Source organism: Plectropomus leopardus, chromosome 21 (genome assembly GCF_008729295.1).
Source record: "Plectropomus leopardus isolate mb chromosome 21, YSFRI_Pleo_2.0, whole genome shotgun sequence".
Lineage (NCBI taxonomy): Eukaryota > Metazoa > Chordata > Actinopteri > Perciformes > Serranidae > Plectropomus > Plectropomus leopardus.
In genome coordinates this window covers 24,703,321-24,723,291 of record NC_056483.1, presented here as the reverse complement: position 1 = coordinate 24,723,291, position 19,971 = coordinate 24,703,321, and the positions used below count along the sequence as shown (strand labels likewise).

At 39.9% G+C, this 19,971-nt stretch overlaps 1 protein-coding gene across 1 annotated transcript in view; it reads right to left on the bottom strand.

Moving 5' to 3' along the window:
- The window catches only part of LOC121960515 (sorting nexin-7-like), a 51,780-nt gene that overhangs the window by 24,054 nt on the left and 7,755 nt on the right, over window positions 1-19,971 (bottom strand). Inside the window, 7 exon segments of the mRNA XM_042510254.1 lie at window positions 3,486-3,572; window positions 5,960-6,159; window positions 6,915-7,113; window positions 9,503-9,553; window positions 9,555-9,665; window positions 11,607-11,717; window positions 11,857-12,051. Coding sequence (XP_042366188.1) covers window positions 3,486-3,572; window positions 5,960-6,159; window positions 6,915-7,113; window positions 9,503-9,553; window positions 9,555-9,665; window positions 11,607-11,717; window positions 11,857-12,051 — 954 coding nt within the window.

Genomic DNA, 19,971 nt, shown 5'->3' with positions numbered 1-19,971 from the left:
CAAAGTTTCCAGTCGTTACCAATGAAAGCTTGATCTGTGTAGTAGCAGTGTGTAAATTGTTGAAAGCAGACATTGCATCACTCTATGAATGTTAAGTGTTATCACATAAAAACACTGACTTATAAGTTCTCTGCACAGCCTCACTGAGCCCATTTTGATGCACACCAGTATCCTAGTTATGATCCTGTTTATGTTCCATGCATGTAGACATATCGTGGCTTCAGGATTATGCCCCTGTCCCCATTTTAAAGGATACTTTGATGATTTTCAACCAGCTTTGTATCAAAACAATATGGGTAGTATGTGTAGATAAAAAGTGTAAACTTTGGGGGAGGTTTCACTTTATTTGGTAGGACAGATAGTGTGAGAGGGGGAGAGGGAGGCAAAGAGTCTTTTTACATAGGGTTCTTGCTCTAAGTGAGATACTGGTCACCCAAAAAGTCCTGCATTATAAACAAACAAATAGAATTACAAAAGTATTCTAACATTAAAAAAACAACATTCTAATGTTGAGAAAATTAATAACATTTATAGACTTAGCTCAATAAAAATAGTTGGACATGCTTTAATGAAACACAGCTGATTCCTAATGGTGTGCTGTTGTATTGGAGTGACACTGCCCCCTCCTGGCCGAGTCACAGAAACACATCTGGTTTGTCTCTGGAGAGGCTGATTCATCAGAAAAGCTCAGGAATTTATTTCCAATAAAGGAAATCCATGTTTACAGGAGGGAGGGGTTTGATTCTGTGTAGTTAGAAGTACAGAGAAATTCTCATCATGTTGGTCAGTACAGTTTAGACCTAATGTACATACCTGACATGACTGAATGACTGTTCCTGTCTTTTTCTGTCTGTAGTCCAGATCAGATAGCACTCTGAACTGACAGTAGTGTTCTGCAGACACATACTGGCACATACAGTGATAAGACATCCCTTGTTTAATTTCAGGCCACTCAGTAATGGAATGTGCCTTCAGTTATCACTGAACAGACAGATCAGCTGTGCTCTGCTGTGTGTGTTTCAGTGTTCTCTGTGCTGATACCGCTTCAGCCGAGCCAGCCTTTCAGACAACATCTAAAAATACAAGTCCTGTTTGTTGGTCACGTTAGGAAACATGATCTGTATCACATGAGAGGGAGAGAATTCAGATCAAAAGGCCAGCTCGCAGCCTCTGTGCTGTCACCTACCAAACCCGCCCAAACCCAACATACAGACGCACAGTTTCACAATAAACAGAGCTTCTTCCCTCCGGCTCAAAGTGAAACTTTTAAAACTTATACACAATCTATTTTAAAGCTTTTTTTATGCACTCTGGAGCCTTATCTACCTTTACAGTTCACACACAAAAAAAAATCACAGTGTGAATTTTGATTGTGTATTAGAAAATTGCCAGTGGGCCACCTGGCACCCAAATCCAGCCCAGAGGTGTAAATTGAATTTTGCTGCTGAAATGGATTGTGCTGATAGATATTTGTCATGGCTGTAAAAAGAAAAAAATCCAATTAGAAGTGAGCATACCTTGAATTGTCATCTAGGCTGAGAATGTGTTAGTGACTTATAAAAATGAATGCCTAAGTTTAGTTATATTACTACTTTACATTAATGGTCATACTGGATTCAAATATCTTCTCACTTACAAAGCCCTAAATGGTGAGGCTCTGTCATGTTTGTCAGAGCTCAAAGTGCCCAGCAATCCCCCCTGAACACCACACTGTGAGAATACAGTGTTACTTGTGGTTTCCGGAACCATCTTCCACTTTGGATCCTGGAGGCAGACACCATCTCCACATTTAGGAGTAGACTTAAGACTTTCCTCTTTAATAAAGCTTATAGTTAGGGCTGGCTCAGGCTTTTCTTGGACCAGCCCCTAGTTAGGCAGGTACATAGCCAAAGTATCATGTGACCTATAAAAGCCGAAAAAAAGAAACAGGTCTAGTCTGTCGGGGGTCTTCCCATGATACAGTGAAATCCTCTCACTTTCATTTGCAAACATTTATGCCCTATAACTGCATAAAACAAACTCGGCTTCTGCTCCAGAGCCTCTGTGCCCTTTGTCTCGTAGGTTTCTCAAGTCACTTTTTTTTTGTGCTGCTTTCAGACGCCTTTCACAAATATTTAAACCTTTGAAACCTGTGCAAATTGTTTTAATTTACTTTGAAAACTTGGCCAAAAAGGCAATGAGCAACTTGTTGAGAGATGTCCCACAGATTGCATGAAATTATTAGATTGTGGCAAGAAAGAATGACTTGAAAATTAAAAAGTAAAGTGAGAATGAAGTTATTATGCGCTAATAATGAATAAAAAATAGGGAAATGCATGTGTGTGTTTATGGTATCTGTTGTCATGTCAGCCATCTGACTTAAATTCATTAGTTCTTAGTAAGTTATATCTAATGGAATTTCTTTTTCATATGAACTTAAATACATGTACCTGTTACTATTACAATGATCAATATTATTTATTAATTAATTTATTAATTCATTCATTCACTCATGTTTTTACTTATTATTATATGTTTTGTTTTTCACGGTTGTTGTTTTTCCCTGTTTGTTGTTTTTGTTGTTCTATAACCTAGGTATTTATATATTTTTGTTTATTGTTTTTTACCTTTTCTTTCACTGTTTTTCTTCTCTTGCATTTGCTAAATTTCCGATTTTCTTGTAATGTTTTTGAGAAAATGTTTCAAAGGGTTTCATAGTGTCATTGCTAATAGAGATATTTTGTAAATGACAACCAATCTTCCTAAGAGAGAAAAAAAACCTAAATAAATAATACATAATCTGGGAAAACATATGTATTTGATGCCCTCCGTGGTCTAAAGGCTGCATCACAGGTTTTAAAGCTCGCTCTCTCTCTCTCTCTCCCTCTCTCTGCTAATTCAAGCAGGGGCACAATACAGGTCTGTGGGGGAAAATCTCAGTCCTGCTTCTTAATTAAAATCTCACAGATGGATTTTGATATCAACTGGGTGAGTGGGATACACACCTGCAAATCTACACACACACACACACTCATACACAACATGCTCACAGATGCAAACACCTCAAGTAAAATGACTAAAAATAGCTGTGTCCTTTGCTTGCCTAACTTTGCATCTTGATTCTTTGTCTCGTGACATTTTGAAGTGAGTCTCCATCCATACAGGATATGGGAATTTTCATTATGCTGCGATTAGCTGCTGGGCTTACAGTGTGAAATAATATTGACAGCTCTTATTTCCACTGAGCTCAGGACTGACTTCCAGGTGACAGGCCTGGATATTTAGATAATCCTCCCAGGAAGCCCTCTTTTCTCCCCAATATGAGCTGAGGCGGGCCCCGTGGGAGAGGCCCCACTCCATGCTTCACTTTATTGCACCTAATCTCTGGGAAGATGAGAGCAGGACACACAAACACATCGAGCGGCTCAGAGGGATGCACGCAGGGATGAGAGGAGTGTGAGTGACTGATTTTCCGTCTGTGTGTGTGGATGTGAAATTGCACTCACTGCTTCTTGGTCGACTTTCCTGGATGCCAGCGCCTCGCTCTTGGCTTCAAACTCGGCTTGGATGTTGTCTCTCCGTCTCATCACAGCCTAAGACAGGTACACCACAACAATTCATCTTGGTGAGTGTTTTCGAATGTGATTCTACAGATGACAGGAGATAATGTGTCAAAGTGTGAAGACATTCACATAATGAAAAAAAAGCGACAATAGAACCTGCAGCCAACATACCTTTGTACCAAACATAGGCAGGTTTCCATTACAGATTTCCAAAATATCGCATTAGTTTTGCGTAAATGTCGATAAAACACAATCGCGAGATGACTGTGTTTCCACCGAGTGATATTATGTGACTTCTCCTCTGGTGATAACACTCTAAGAAACATGGTGATCGATGTTCAAAACATTAGCAGGTTTATTTCTATTGCAGCCACAGCACTAGCTGTTATTATTTCCAATCCAAGGCCACGTAGCCGTGTTATAGAGCATTAATGGGAAGGCAAGCCCCTTATACGTGTGAGCGGCCATGTATGAGGGATTTCTGGGAGGTGATAGTCCACAATTTTCACAGCGGAACTGTAAATTCAAGACTTGCGGATGATCTGCTCAACTTGCTCAACACCTCTTGTGGCTTTTGCATCATGAGGGAACCGGTTCCTAGTGCCAAGCATATTTTTTTAATGTTTTGCAATAAATTGCCATTTTTCAAAATTGATGTGTTTCCATTGGGCATATTTTATATTTGCAATTGCAATTTACAAAATTTTAGGGTTAATGGAAACCCGCCAAGTGTAAGGAAATTAACTCCATCATCAAGATTAAACTTCAGTTTTACATATTTTGTTGGTGTTCCTGTAGCATCTGAAGGATTAGACAACTCAAACCAGCGACTCATGAAGCTAGAAATACCGCCGCATGGTTGTATGCCTCTTCACAACAGCAAGTTGCTCTTAAATTTAAATCCATGTCTATGAAAACATGGATGCTTCACACACATATTCCCCCCCAGCAGCACAGAAGATCTCATTGATCATCGCTGTTGGTAACAACTCATTTTTGCACCTGATGAATAACAACACAGTCACCAGTGCTGTTATTGATGTGAAGGAGTCAAGCAGAGCTGGAGAGATGGTGAACAGTCCAGAGCATCTGTCTCCACACTTAAACTAGCTCTGTATTTCACTTCTTCCAGCCCCACTGGTGGCCAGGCTCTGGTGATGGTAATGCCAGTCAGTCTACCACTATGGTCCAAACTGAAATCCAATAGTTTAATCCAACTATTGGATTAATCTGCACAAATGTTTGTACAATTTATGATGTTTCCCCTCAGCAGCATGTGTCACATAATATATATGAGAGTGGAGACATCCCACCTAATATTAAAAACAGGGTTCATTTTTTCCGAATTAATTTCCATGACTTTTCCATGACTTTGAGGCCATACATTCTCTGAAATGACCACTGATGCTCCTTATCAGTCCTACTGCATTACAAAATGACGGATTTTTTAAAGATATGTATTATTTAAAAAAATAATGAATTCAGAGCAGGATAAGAAGATTTAGATATAATATAGGGGGAGGCATGTCAAATCATTATTTTTGCACTAGTGGAGGATCTGTGTTTGTTAATTTGGCTTTAGGGGAGGCACATACAACTTTATGGCTGTATTTTATATTTATTTTACAGCCAATTTTGAATCACAGGCCCACAGGTTTGGAAGGAATGTTTTCTATAAATAATTTGGGCAGTTTTTACAGAAAACATTGTTAGTAATTCTTTTTTTTTTTTTGCATTTAAAACATTTTGGCAATTTTTAAAGAACAACGTTTGGAAATTCTTTTTTTCTTTACAATTTTTGGTGATTTTTAAAGGAAACATGCCTTCTAGACCTGCAAGTTTTGAAGGCTTGTTTTCTTTAAAAAAAAATGCTATTTTTTATCTTTTAAAAAGGTCACCATAAATGACACCATTTATCACAGCCAGAAACTGTAAAAATAGAAATTATCTTTGGATTTTCACATTTCTGACAGTCCTTGAACACATCATGTGTTATTATACAGGTCTGTGAAACAAAATGCCATTCCACTTTTTGCAAAACTCTCAGGATATATTTAGTTTTCCAAAAGTTTTCCAGGCCTGGATATTGGGACCATTGGTTATGAGAGGGGAGGGGGCTGGCACAAAAAGGTGGAGACATGTCGAATATTTTTTTAAGGGAGGGGTTTTTTATTTTGGCTTAGGCGAGGGACATACAACTTTAAATAACTGTATTGTATTTATTTACTGCTCATTTTTAAAGGAAACATGCCTTCCAAACCTGCGAGAAGGTTAAGGATAAAGAGTATCAATGCTCATTTCTGAGGATGTTTGATTTTGAAAATTTGCCTCAAAGTCCTGGAAAAAATCATTGAAATTTATTGGTAAAAATGTGTATGAACCCAGAAGTGCAGAGAGTGTGAGCAATGGTGTCTCACCTTCAGCGTCTCAGCACAGAGGACGTACTCGTGCAGAGCAGGGACGAGGACCTCAGACAGATGGTGGATCTGCTCCTCTGTTTCTTTACTGCACCGCTCCACACAGCTGGCCACGCCCTTCAGCGGCTCGGCCAGCTCCTCCTCGTAGCTCGCCCACTGGGTGTAGGTGGGGATGTACTGCTTCAGCTCATCCACGTACTCTGGAGGCACAGAACACACGTGTGAAAACACAGCAGCTGGATGAATTCAACAAGAACGATGAACTTGTGATCTGTTTTCCCATTATCCTTCATCTTAAAGTTCACAGGGGCCTGAACAGGCTGCTGAGTAACTACAAGCGTTTGCTTTTGAGGTACTCGTATTTGCATTTCATGTAACTTGTAATCCTAAGAGAATCACTGTTTTTAACTACCTCGATTCGACAGCTGGAGTTAATCACACAGATTTTTCATATAAAACGTGATGAGAAAATAACCCATGGAACTAATCAAAAGTATTGTAGTTAAAACCAGCAGTTATGCATATCCCTTTGAAACCTGAGCAATTGGCTTTATTTCAAAAACACTTTTTTCAAAAACACTGGTAGAAGGCAATGAGCAATGAAAGAATAAATAACCCAAAAAAAGAAAGAAAGAGAAAGAAAGTTATAGTAACCCAAGGAAATGACCTGGGGAAAGTGCTTAAAAATATATAATCATTTTGTTACATAATATCAAATATGTAATTATGATCATTATGAATGTAGTTTTCCCCCTAACTTTTTCCCTAGACATTTTTCTCTACCACTTTTTAAAATAAGTTTCCAATTCCACCGAAATATGTGGAAAATTTGCCAAGAAACCACACCAGTTTGCTCAAGGTTCAAAGGTTTATGAAAAGGGGTCTGAAAGTAGCACAAAAAAAGTGGTGTCGCTCTAGGTTTCAGAAAGTTAAAGAAGTATTTTACGGATAATACCTCTCTGTTCTTTGATGATTCTCTGGGTGACTTTGTCCACAGAGCAGATCTTGTTGCTGAAGTCCTCCACATACTCCTGCATCACGGTGAACTCCTCCGGCCGGCTCCTCAGGCCTCGTACGGAGTTGGCCACTGCCCTCACTGTCTCCCCCATCCTGCTCAGGAAGCCTGGACCCTGTTTCCTGTGAGACTGCAACTCCTGCACGAGTCACACACCAGGACTTTAATTCAGCTGTGTGTCAGCGTTGATCCAGCTCCTAAATGTTCATACTGGTGTCAATGCATTACACATGGAATTATTTTTTAGAAACCGTAAACAAGATGCCTGATTGGAGAAATAAAGACTCCATGAAATTAAACAGCCAATAAACCTGCAGATTAGCAGGAAATAAACGTCTTAAAAACTTGATTTAACACAATGAGGAAAAGACAGATTTTCTTCCTGAGAGTGAGATGAGAGGATGACTGTCGTGTGTTCAGTACAGTTGAGTAGCGTACAGAACAGACTGGAGTTGGAGTCGGGATGTGGTTAGCCTAGCTTAGCTAAAGGACTGGCAGCAGGAGGAAACAGCGACTGCAGCCTGGCTCTGGTCAAAGTTCATTAGTTTACTGTTCCAACAATTCAAAAGCTCCCTCATTTACATGCTGCATCTCATTTGTTTAATCCGTCCACAAACACAACTGCAGAGAGCAGTGTGTGTTTGGTTTCAGGGCAGAAACACGCTGGATTCATTTTTAGCGAGACATTTCTTATCAATTGTTTGTATCAGATGCTTCATTATGTAACAGTCTGCAGTGGAAGAACTGCCGTGTCACAGTATTTTGCACTCTGCAGGGTTTATACATTATTTAACCAATACCTTTTCAGGACATTTGAACTTTGAGGCAAATTTACAAGACAAAACATTCTCTGAAATGACCAGCATCACTTCTAGTGGTTCATTTTCATTACTATATAGTAGCTTTTTAAACATATATCATCATAAAAATAATTCAATCAAAACACGATAAGAAGATTTAAATATAACATAGGGGGAGGCATGTCAAATAATGTTTTAGGCGCTGGGGAGGGACCTGTGTTATTTATTTAGGCTTTAGGGGAGGGGTATACAAGTTTAAATGGCTGACTTTTAACTCTTTCTTTCTACAAAAAAAAATTATTTTATAGGGAAACAAATAAAATAATAATTTTGGGCAATGTTTAAAGAGGAAACATTAGTAATTCTTTTTTCTTTTAAAAATTCTGTTGAGTTTTAAAGAAAGCATGTCTTTGAGACTTGCACCCTGGTATGTTTTCTTTCCAAAAAGTATTGGCTATTTCTCACCTTTAAAAATCACATAAAACAGGAAACTCTTTATCACAGCTAGAAACTGTAAAAACAGACATTTTCTTTGGATTTTCAAATTTCAATTTCCACACATTATCATGTGTGGAAAATTGTATCATAAACTTGCTATCATAAACTTTCTGGGTACATTCATTTTCTAAAACTTTTTCTAGGCCTCAAAATTGCTATTTGCAAATTTCATAACTTTCCCTCCCTGAGCTACCACCTTATCGTGGTGGAGGGGTTTGCGTGTCCCAGTGATCCTAGGAGCTCAGTTGTCGGGGGCTTCATGCCCCTGGTAGGGTCACCCATGGCAAACAGGTCCTAGGGGAGGGACCAGACAAAGCGTAGCTCACAAGACCCCTATGATGACATCAACCGATGGTCCAGAGTTCCCCTCGCCCGGACGCGGGTCACCGGGGCCCCCCCCTGGAGCCAGGCCTGGGGGTGGGGCTCGATGGCGAGCGCCTGGTGGCCGGGCCTTTACCCATGGGGCCCGGCCGGGCACAGCCCGAAGAGGTGACATGGGACCTCCTTCCCGTGGGCTCACCACCCATAGGAGGGGCCGTAGGGGTCGGGTGCAATGTGAGCTGGGCGGCAGCCGAAGGCGGGGACCTTGGCGGTCCGATCCTCGGCTGCAGAAGCTAGCTCTGGGGACGTGGAATGTCACCTCTCTGGTGGGGAAGGAGCCTGAGCTGGTGCGCGAGGTTGAGAAGTTCCGACTAGATATAGTCGGCCTCACCTCGACGCATGGCTTGGGCTCCGGAACCAGTCTTCTTGAGAGGGGATGGACTCTCTTCCACTCTGGAGTTGCCACTGGTGAGAGGCGCCGGGCAGGGGTGGCAATACTTATTGCCCCCCGGCTCGGTGCCTGCACGTTGGAGTTTACGCCGGTGAATGAGAGGGTAGCCTCCCTCCGCCTTCGGGTTGGGGGACGGATCCTGACTGTTGTTTGTGCCTATGGTCCAAACAGCAGTTCAGAGTATCCACCCGGATAAGCGGAAGAAAATGGATGGATGGATAACTTTCCCAGGTTTTTCAAGACCATATGAACTCTGACTCTGAGTAAAGAGCGCTCTCTGTAAACCCAACTACTACATCCTACTGTCTTTGTTTGTTGTTGTTGTTGTTGTGTGTGTGTGTGTGTGTGTGTGTGTGTGTGTGTGTGTGTGTCTTTGAGAGTGTGAGAGAGAGATAGATAGACAGAAAGACAGACAAAGAAACAGAGAGACAGACAAAGAGACAGGGAGACAGACAGACCTGTGCAGTGAGGAAGACTTTGAAGTGCTGGCTGTAAGACAGGATGGGAGGGGTGCTCGGAGATCTTGTTGAGGAAGCGGTGCAGAGCTCTCCTCCTGGTCTCAATGAAGTCGTCGTTGAAGCGCTCAACCATTCCTTTCATCACAAACTTCTCCGGCAGCGGCTGAGGACACAGTGAGACATAAATTCAGTCCTTGTAGGTGTGTGAGGTAGCATGTGTAGCATGTCATTTTAAACATTAAAAACTGCAGTTACAGAGAAATATGAGAAGCACAAAAGAATATGTGCAATTTTTTTTCTGGACAATCTTTGGTTCTTCTTTCTAACCTGATGTTTGGCTTTGTCTGATCTCTGTGCATTGATTAATTTCGAAAAATATATTTTAAGGCAATAGACGATGTTTATTTGAAAAATTTTTAAATTTCCTCTAAACTAATGGTAATGACTAAAATATAGTATGACTGAATAAACTGCAGTTACAAGAAAAATAAAGAAAATATCTACTATCAGATAATAAAGTTTAATACACTACTTTTATAATAACATTTCAAGCATTGTTAAATTAAAATGATTTTAATTAAATCATAATATATTTTTAAAATTTCATTCTAAAAGTACAATATTAAACTTCCTTGTAACCATATTTTATTAAATGTTATTATAGTCATATTGTACAACTTTATTATTTAACAGTAGCTACTTTATTTAACTTTATTGTACTTTATTTAACTTTTTTAACAGCAGTTTATCCAATATTTTCATGTTTTATCTATTTTTTTTTTTTTTTATTTTAGTAGTTAACATTAGTTTAAAGGAATAGGGGTCGACCGATTTTAGTTTTCCAGGGCTGATACTGATTTTTAGTGGTTAATGAGACTGATTACTGAAATTTGGAACTGATATGCATTTATAATAACAATGATTCAAACACAAAACTTTGTTTATATGCCTTTGTCAAACGTTAAATCAAAACAGAAACTTTTAAGAACAAATACAGCAAGTTCCCACAATCTTTTATAAGAAAGTTCAGTTAAAATTTAAATTAAAAATGAATAAATAAAAACAGCCCCCTGATGTTTTACAAAGTAAAAGTTCCTCCCATGCTAACACTTTCTTTGCACTTTTTGAAAAATACATTTTATCGGCAAACACTACAATAAAATGCAGATACAGATAATCGGCAAAATGCCAAATATCAGCCCCAATAATTGGCCAGGTCGATAATCTGTCAACCCCTATAAAGGAGATTAAATATGCTGCGATATATATATATATATATATATATATATATATATATATATATATATATATATATATATATATATATATATATATATATATATATATATATATATATATATATATATGTATATATATCGTGTATGATTTTATAACACACTGAACAATACCTGCTGAGCACTGACTAAAGCACATTAGTTTATATCATGTAATGACTTGAGCCACATGCAGTTGATACCTGCTGCTGCCATTTATTTATTGACATGTGAGAAACACTTTCTATTATCATTATTATTATTTATTCTTACAAGTATTTGCCACCATTTTTTTTCTCATTTTTTGTGGTCTTAACCTTGTTTTTTTATCTTGTCTCAATGTTCTAGCTTTTATTTAATGTTTGATACCTTTGTGTCAATAACAAATAAAACATCTTATGTCTTTTCTTTGGAAAATTAGGGTATGCGTGCATAAAAAATTATTATTGCTGCAAAAATACAGAGTTTTTTAATGTCTGTTCAGAGTACATCACCTGTGCATATCAGATTTATGTACCTGTATTTGGATAACCCCCTGTCACATGTACTAATAACTCTAGAATATATCAAAGTTAAATATGCACGCTTCAGGTCAGTACAAGCTGATTTTTATACTGTATGAAAATAAATGTAAAAAAGCGAAGGAATCCTGGATGGAAAAAAAATATCTTTAAATCCCTGAACCTCCACTGGGAGCCTTGGAAAAAGGCTGACAGTCATGTTTAGTGTGTGTGACTTGTGGAAAATGAGCTGAGACCCTGCTTTGGTCCAAGCTGAGCGCAACAGCCCACAGATGTGTTGAGCAGCTGCTGTGGTGTGCTGATACACACATGGACAATGAGCGTCGGGTGGTTTTCTTCCAGTCTGCTTCGGAGCCACAGGAAGTCCTGGTAGCGCCGGCGTACCTCGTACTCACAGGAGTCAAACTCGCTCCTCGTGGTCTACAGAGAGGGGTACAGATCAGTGCCAACACAGCCAAATGTTCTACTGTTCTCAGCCAGCTAGCACTGATCTCCAACTGTGAGAAAAACTTGACAAATGTGGTCATTTCACCACAGATGCACAGTAACTTGTCTTCACCTTGGTCACCACTCTGTACATGATGAAGGTTTCGATGGCGGTGACCTGGCTCTCTGGGTTATCCACGGTGATGAAGATGTCTTTGGCGTTGGCATCCTGCTCCTCCTCTTCCTCCTCCTGCATTGTGTACTGGTTGACCATGGAGCTGGAGCTGGGAGAGTTGGGCATGGGACTTCCATCTGCCAGGGACGTGTTCTGGACAACGAGAAGACACCACTGTTAGCCCACAGTAATAACCATGGCAAACACAACTTTTACAAGGTCTGTCACTTTTTTTTAATTTATTTTTATTTTTTTAAATTCAACCTTTATCTAACCAGGTTGGTCCCACTTAGACCAACAATCTCTTTTTTTAAGGGAGACCTGGCCAAGAGACAAAATACAAATCACAAGCACTAAAATTTGCATTACAAGAGAGAGATCTGTGAGTCAAAAGAGAATTTTCTGGGAGTCAGTTGTACAACCAGGCAGACTAAAACTACAACATCCTATAGAATCTGCTTCTCAGTCTTTCATTTTGGATTTAAAAACATTTAACAACACCAGCTCCCTGAGTTTCATGTTATTCTGCAACAAATTCCAGGCTGAGGGTGCAGAACACCCAAAAGCCCTTTTCCCAATCTCTGTACAAGCGTTTAGGACAGAGACCATAAAGAGGTCCCGAGAACACAATGAATACTGTCTAGTAAGGGTCAACCCCTATTGTTTTTTGAGGGCCAATGTCGATTATTAGTAGTTAATGAGACCGATAACTGATATTTGGAACCAAATTTAATCTTTCTGTTAGTATTTAGAATTTGTAATATATTGAATTTTGAAAACACAAAACTTTGTCTAAATGCCTTTAGCAAATATTAAATAAAAACTAATTGATCAACATCATACACAGCAACCTCCTGGCAACTTTTTTTAATAGTCAAGTGAAAATTTAGATAAAAATGAATTCATAAAAATAGCTCCCTGAGGTTTTACATAGTAAAAGTTCCTCCCATGCTGACACTTTCTTTCCACTTTTTCAATAAAAAATTTTAGCGGTGATTATTAAAATAAAATGCAAATACAGATAATTGTCAAAATGAGAAATATCAGCCCCAATAATCGACAAGGCCAATAATCTCTTGACCCCTACTGTCCAGTACTTTTCTGTGTAATGAAAACACAGAGGTATTGTCGGAGGAGACCAAGAATTGCCTTATATATAAAGGTGTACCAATGGAAGAGCCTACGGGTCGCCGGAGTGGGACCTCCTCCCTGAGAGTGCAACTCACAGTGGTGAGTCAGAGCTTTACAGTTTGTACTAAACATCAAGGACGTGTGGTGAGCGGTATCGACCGTACCGAGACACTGAGCAGAGGCGTGCACGTACAAAAGATCACCACAGTCCAGCACAGGTGAAAAAGATGCAGCAACAAGACCACCACAGGTAGACTGTGTGACCTAAACAACATAAACTTTGTCTTATCTGCACTCAGATCCAGTTTCAGTGTATGCTGAACAAAAACAAAAGCATTTTTATTGGCCTGTATGAGAGTTGGCGCGCAGCAGTATACAAAAAGGGTAATCTGCATAAAAATGGAGAGTAGCATTTGACACATTTTGACTTAGAATATTCACAGGGACAATTATCTGCACCTTTTCATGGGAACAACAGAGCGCGACACCATAAATGTCTTTGAAAGGAGATCATCTCAAAGTGTGCGCCGTTACATCTCTGTTTATACACATGGTGCATGTGCCCTGCCTCACAGTGTGACATTTGAGACATTTATACTAGTGCCACTGAAATATATATACTGTTCAGTTATTCATTGCACCACACTGTCGGCGGGGCAGTGCGTACTCAAGGCACAGACAAGCAGAGCTTCAGGCGAAGCACCAGTCAAACTTAACCGTTCATTTGCTGGGTCTAAATATTTGCTTTCACTCACTCTACAGCAGCTGCTGTTCTCATACATCATGGTGATCTGATCAGCTCAGACTGAAAGATTAATTATCCACCTCGAAACTCAAACTGCTGCTGAAGAAAAAAAAAAAGAACTCATTACAAGTCTTGCCTGCGCTGCATTCATGGACCAGCAAGTCCTTATGAATTTGGAGAGGGGATACAGATTGATTAAAAAAGGGACACACACGCGTACACACAAAGCAGATTTTCTACAATTCTCTGTTGCTGATGCACATCAGGGAGAATTTTCTGTTTTTTTGGATGCTACTGATATAAACGCTGTAGAATCAGTACATAAAAATGCATTGTTGCATAAACTTGTGAATCAAGTAATAATCTTGTCTCAAAGAAGTATGCAATAAAATAAAATGTAGTGCAGAAATGACAAAGTAGAACACAATATTTACTACTTTTGTGATGATTATGTAATGATCATATCCAAAATGCATATTAAAGCATGGAAATACACAACTGGACAACTTACACAAATTGAGGCGCAGATGATTGTCACACTAGAAGTCTGTAGCTGTTATGACTCTCAGTAAGTTTTCAGTAATGCACCCAGTTTGTCTTTGACTGCTAACTGTGGGAGCCATCTGGACCCTGTGGGCACATTTTCAATATACAGACCTATCCAGATGGTGTATGGGGTAAGATCTGATTGAGGCTAAATATGTTCGGTAAAAAAAAAAAATTGGACTGGATTAATCCCCAATTAGTCCATTTCCTAACACAGAGAGTGTACTGTACAGTCAGTAATATGGAGTGGAATTGTTGCTGATTTCAACCAGATACATGTGCATTCCAAGCAGCCAGCAGACGTCAAAGATCAGGAGTCACAGCACAATCTTTACCATACAACTGATCATGGAGATGGACAACACCTCCAGTGACTGACTCGGGCCACATTTAGATGAAAATGGCCCTACTGAAAACAGAAAAGTATTTCCTTTGCGTGAAAAATCCACATTCATATGACATTGTGAAAATAATCCTCATGTATACACATCCACAAAAACTATGCTGTAGTATGCACGCTAGGCCAGTAGTAGGCTGTGTTACTTTGTAATGACCATATAGAATAGAATAGTCTTTATTGTCACTGTACTGATACAACGAAATAGAGGACTTTCAATCTGGATCACCCCCTGGTGTCTAACTGCAGTATAGGTCATAAAGCCCACCCCTCCATTTTAGCAAATGGACATGGGCCAAAATAAAAACTTAAATTACACACCAAATACATTTTTCCCTGAAGATGGTTTCTGTCATTGATGGCAGTTCTCATCACCCTGATATAAGTGTTTGTTTTTATAATAAATTTGGTTTTATTAAGTTATTAAATAATACAAAAGCAGGCTTTTCCACAATGATTTCCAGCTGTGACAGCCAATCAGTGAGCTCATTTAATGGAGCAGCCTGCAATTTGTTGGATGTGTTTTGGCGGGTCTCAATGACATCACCCTTGCAAATGGCAACGCCCATATCTGTAATATTTAGACCGCACTCTGACCCAGCGGGAGAAAGTGGAATGCTTCGTTCATCTTTTTTTACAGTCTATGGTTATGACACACCATAGAAGAACACCACGTGCCTGCGCATAACTTTCATAAACTCAGTAGAGTCAGCAACACAAACACAGCTCAGTCCGCCATTGTTGTTACTGTTGTCCTGCAACATGTTCATGGGTGTTTTTCTGTTTGTCACAGGCTTGCGCGAAATGCATCATCATTCTCACAGGATCTGCTCATTGCCAGTTTACACTGTGGACAGATGGGGTGGCGTTAACAAAAGATTTCAGTCTGGACCCCGGTTTCAAAAATTTTAATTTCACAAACCTCCTTTTTTTCCCCTTCACTCTCAATAAACCTCGGCTACACCTTTACTGACGGACTACCTCATTTATTCACCGACCTGGATACCTTAGAGAACTACATAGACCAATACTTCATCACATACTGCACAATGAATGCAGCCACTTCAAGCACCCCCGGAAAATCCAGCTTCTCTCCAGCCTACAAAAGACCCCGGTCCGGTTCTCTACCCAGCACAATCACATCTCCATCCTCATCCCCGAACCCGCCTCATCATTCGGAGGTAAGCGACATTTTACTCTCCATAAACCAAAAACTCTCCGGACTCGACACCAGAATCGCACTCATCGAAATCCTACACAAAGAATTCCAGTCACTCCGTCAAAGCTTAGAGTATAGCCACGAACAGATCGAGAAACTCACCAAGGAAAACAAAACCCTCCATAAAAAACCGTCAACACCATCACCGACCAGCTCACCTCTGTTACAACCCAGCTCACCACCATCACTGCCGAAAATAAAACAATGAAGGAAACAATTCTGGATCTTCAAGCACGCAGTATGAGAGACAATTTGGTTTTTTCCGGCATCCCTGAACGCATCACAGACGACACAGAGAAATCAGTAAAGGACTTCATGAAACTCCAGCTCAAACTCCCCGCAGATACAGTCAACAGCATCACATTTCACCGCGTTCACCGTTTAGGACAGAAAAAACACACCCCAACAACAGACCTCGCCCGATTGTCGCCAAATTCGAACACTTTAAACAGAAAGAACTGGTCAAACGTCAAGGAAAACAGCTTAAAGGAACGGACTATGGACTAAACGATCAATACCCGAAAGAAATCATGGACAGGCGCAAAAAACTCTTCCCCATTCGCAAACAAATGATCTCAGAAGGAAAGAAAGCAGTCATCTCAGTGGACAAACTTTACATAAACGGACAGTTATACCGCAGCAAGGACATCACCCCCTGGTTATATTAGCCCCCCTCTCTCTCTCATAAACAAACTCTCTCCCTTTCCTCTGTTTTACACATACACTCTCACTCTCTCCCTCCGCTACACAGACCCCCCGTCCCCTTCCCGCCGTTATCTACAATAATTCAGAAGGACAATCATAAACATTTACGCACCAACGTCTCGCTCCGTATGTGCCCTGATACGCAGCGCTCTCTATGTTGTTTATTGTTAAGTGTTTTTGTCGTGTTTCCTGTGTTTTTTGTGTGTAAACCTTACTGTATATGTCTCTTTTTGTTTTGTAATCACATGTTGAGCCCTGCAAGTCACTCCCTCACAGACCCATACACACTCACACACACATACTTACACACACACCTGTATATGTCCACATTCACACACACACACACACACACACACACACACACACACACACACACACACACACTCACTCACTCACTCACTCACACTCACTCATAATGAATCCCTCTCCTTTTGATCACAGTCACCCAACATGTCAGCAATAAAAATTTGTTTCTTGGAATATCCGTGGCATTGGTACTCAGGCTAAGAAAAGTAAAGTATTTAATCATCTCACCTCACTTCATGCAGATATTTGTTTACTACAGGAAACACACCTCTTAGAAACAGACAACATCAAATTGCAATCATCTCAGTTTACTCACTCATTTTCATCACATTTCAATAAAAAACAAAGAGGAGTTTGTATTCTAAATCAACAAATCAATATCATTTATCCATAACACTACCATCACAGATCCAGAGGGACGTTTTATCATCATTAACATATCAATCAACAATAGCCCACTGACAATTGGTAATCTTTATGGCCCTAACACCGATGACCCATCTTTCTTTCATAACTTCTTTTCATCCATATCCAACTTCTCTGACTCCCCAATAATAATTGGGGGCGACTTTAATACAGTAATAAACCCATCAATAGATAGATCCAACACATCGAGTAATACACGCACCTGGCAATCCACACAAACAATAATCCAGTTCATGAGTGATTTTGGTCTTGGTGACAGTTGGCGCCTACAACACCCAACTGTAAGAGAATTCTCTTTTTTTTCATCAGTTCATCATTCATATTCACGCATCGATTTCTTCCTTACCAGCAATTCAATCATCCCAAATATCTCTGATCATCAAATCCACCCTATCATCATCAGTGACCATGCCCCAGTATCATTCAAATGGAACCCACCGAGACCACACAAAACAGCCACCAGATGGCGCTTTAACACATCCCTCCTGAAAGATTCTGAATTTAACGACCTCATCAAAAGAGAGTGGGCATCCTTCCTGGAAATAAACGATTCTCCAAAGCCATCACCCACACTTCTATGGGAAACAGGTAAAGCCGTCATCAGAGGTATTATCATTTCATATTCAGCCTATAAGAAAAAGAAAGAAAACAAACAAGAATCTGAACTTCAAGAAAAAATCAAACAGCTAGAATCCATCAATGCAACCAACCCAACAGAAGACAAAAAGAAGAAATTAAAACAATATAAACTAGAAATAAATGAAATCCTGAATAAAAAAACTAACTTCATGATCAGCAGACTCCGACAGGAAAACTTCCACCACAATAACAAATCCGGTAAATATCTCGCAAACCAAATCAAAAGAAATAAGGAAAAATCCACAATCTCCACCATCATGAACCCAGCAGGGAAGTCAACAAACTCACCCAATGAAATAAATCAAATATTCAGAGAATTTTATGCCAACCTGTACTCCTCAGATAACAACCCTAAGGAAGAAGACATCAGACCATTTCTCACCAGCCTCAATTTACCCCAACTCTCCCTTGAACAAAAAAAACACATTAGACACACCCCTATCAACTGAAGAAATCCAATCTGCCCTCAATAGCATGCCTAACAATAAAGCACCCGGTCCTGATGGCTTCCCTGCTGAGTTCTACAAACACTTCTGGTCCATTCTAGCTCCACTTTTCCATAGAATGTTAACTGAAAACAACAAAACTCCAGACTTCCATCCAACATGAATACAGCATCCATCTCACTCCTTCTCAAACCAAACAAAGACCCTACCCTGCCTTCAAGTTACCGTCCCATCTCACTCCTCAACGTCGACATAAAAATTATCACCAAAGCACTCTCCCACAGATTAGAAAAAATAATTCCATTCATTATTCACCCGGACCAAACAGGATTTATCAAAGGAAGAAACTCAGCCAATAACACACGCAGACTATTCAATATAATGCACCATTCAACCACACATAACCATAATTCAATCATAGCCACCTTAGATGCAGAAAAAGCCTTCGACAGAGTTAATTGGTCATTCCTCATCCACACCCTCCACAGTTTTGGCTTTGGGGAATCATTTATTAACTGGATTAGAACACTTTACACCTCACCTACAGCCACAGTTATTACTAACGGGCAAACTTCACAAAGCTTCACTCTCACAGGGGGACCAGGCAAGGTTGCCCACTCTCTCCCTCTCTGTTCACCATTTTCATTGAACCCCTAGCAGCAGCCATCCGTCAGAACCCCCTCATCACAGGAATCCAAACCCCCAACATGCACCATAAAATCAGCCTGTATGCAGATGATATATTACTTTTTATTGAGAATCCACAAACATCATTACAAGAAGTAATCAGGTCATCAAATCATTCTCTCTTCTCTCTGACTACTCAATAAACTGGAACAAATCCTCCATACTGCCATTAAGCACCAACAGTCCAGATGTGGCAGCCCTTACAACACCCATCCCCTTCTGCACAAGTCACATCACTTATTTAGGCATCCACATTTCCCCCAGGCTGTCAGAGTTGACCAACTTGAATTTCACTCCACTACAAAAAACAATTCAAGATGATCTCCAACGATGGATGAACCTCCCACTATCCATTCTAGGCAGAATAGCAACAGTCAAAATGACAATCCTCCCCAAAATCAATTATCTCCTTTCAATGATCCCCACTCATCCACCTCTCACCTGGTTTCATTCGCTCGATTCATCCATCAACAAATTTTACTGGAAAAATAAACCCCCACGAATTAAACTGGCCACTCTTCAAAAATCAAAAAGATTAGGCGGACTCAATGCTCCAAATTTTCAATATTATTCATTAGCAAATCAACTTCAATACATCTACAAATGGACCCACCCCACTCAGTCAGATAGCATTTGGTTAGACATAGAACAAACAGTTAGCAAAGACATCCATATCTCAGATTTACCATTCCTCAGTCAAACTATCAAAAAACACCCCTGTTTCCAAAACCCCACAATATCATCAGCTCTGACAGCCTGGTGGAAACTCTACAACATTACTAACTCCACTCTGGCACCTTCACTTTTCACCCCGATCTGGCATAAC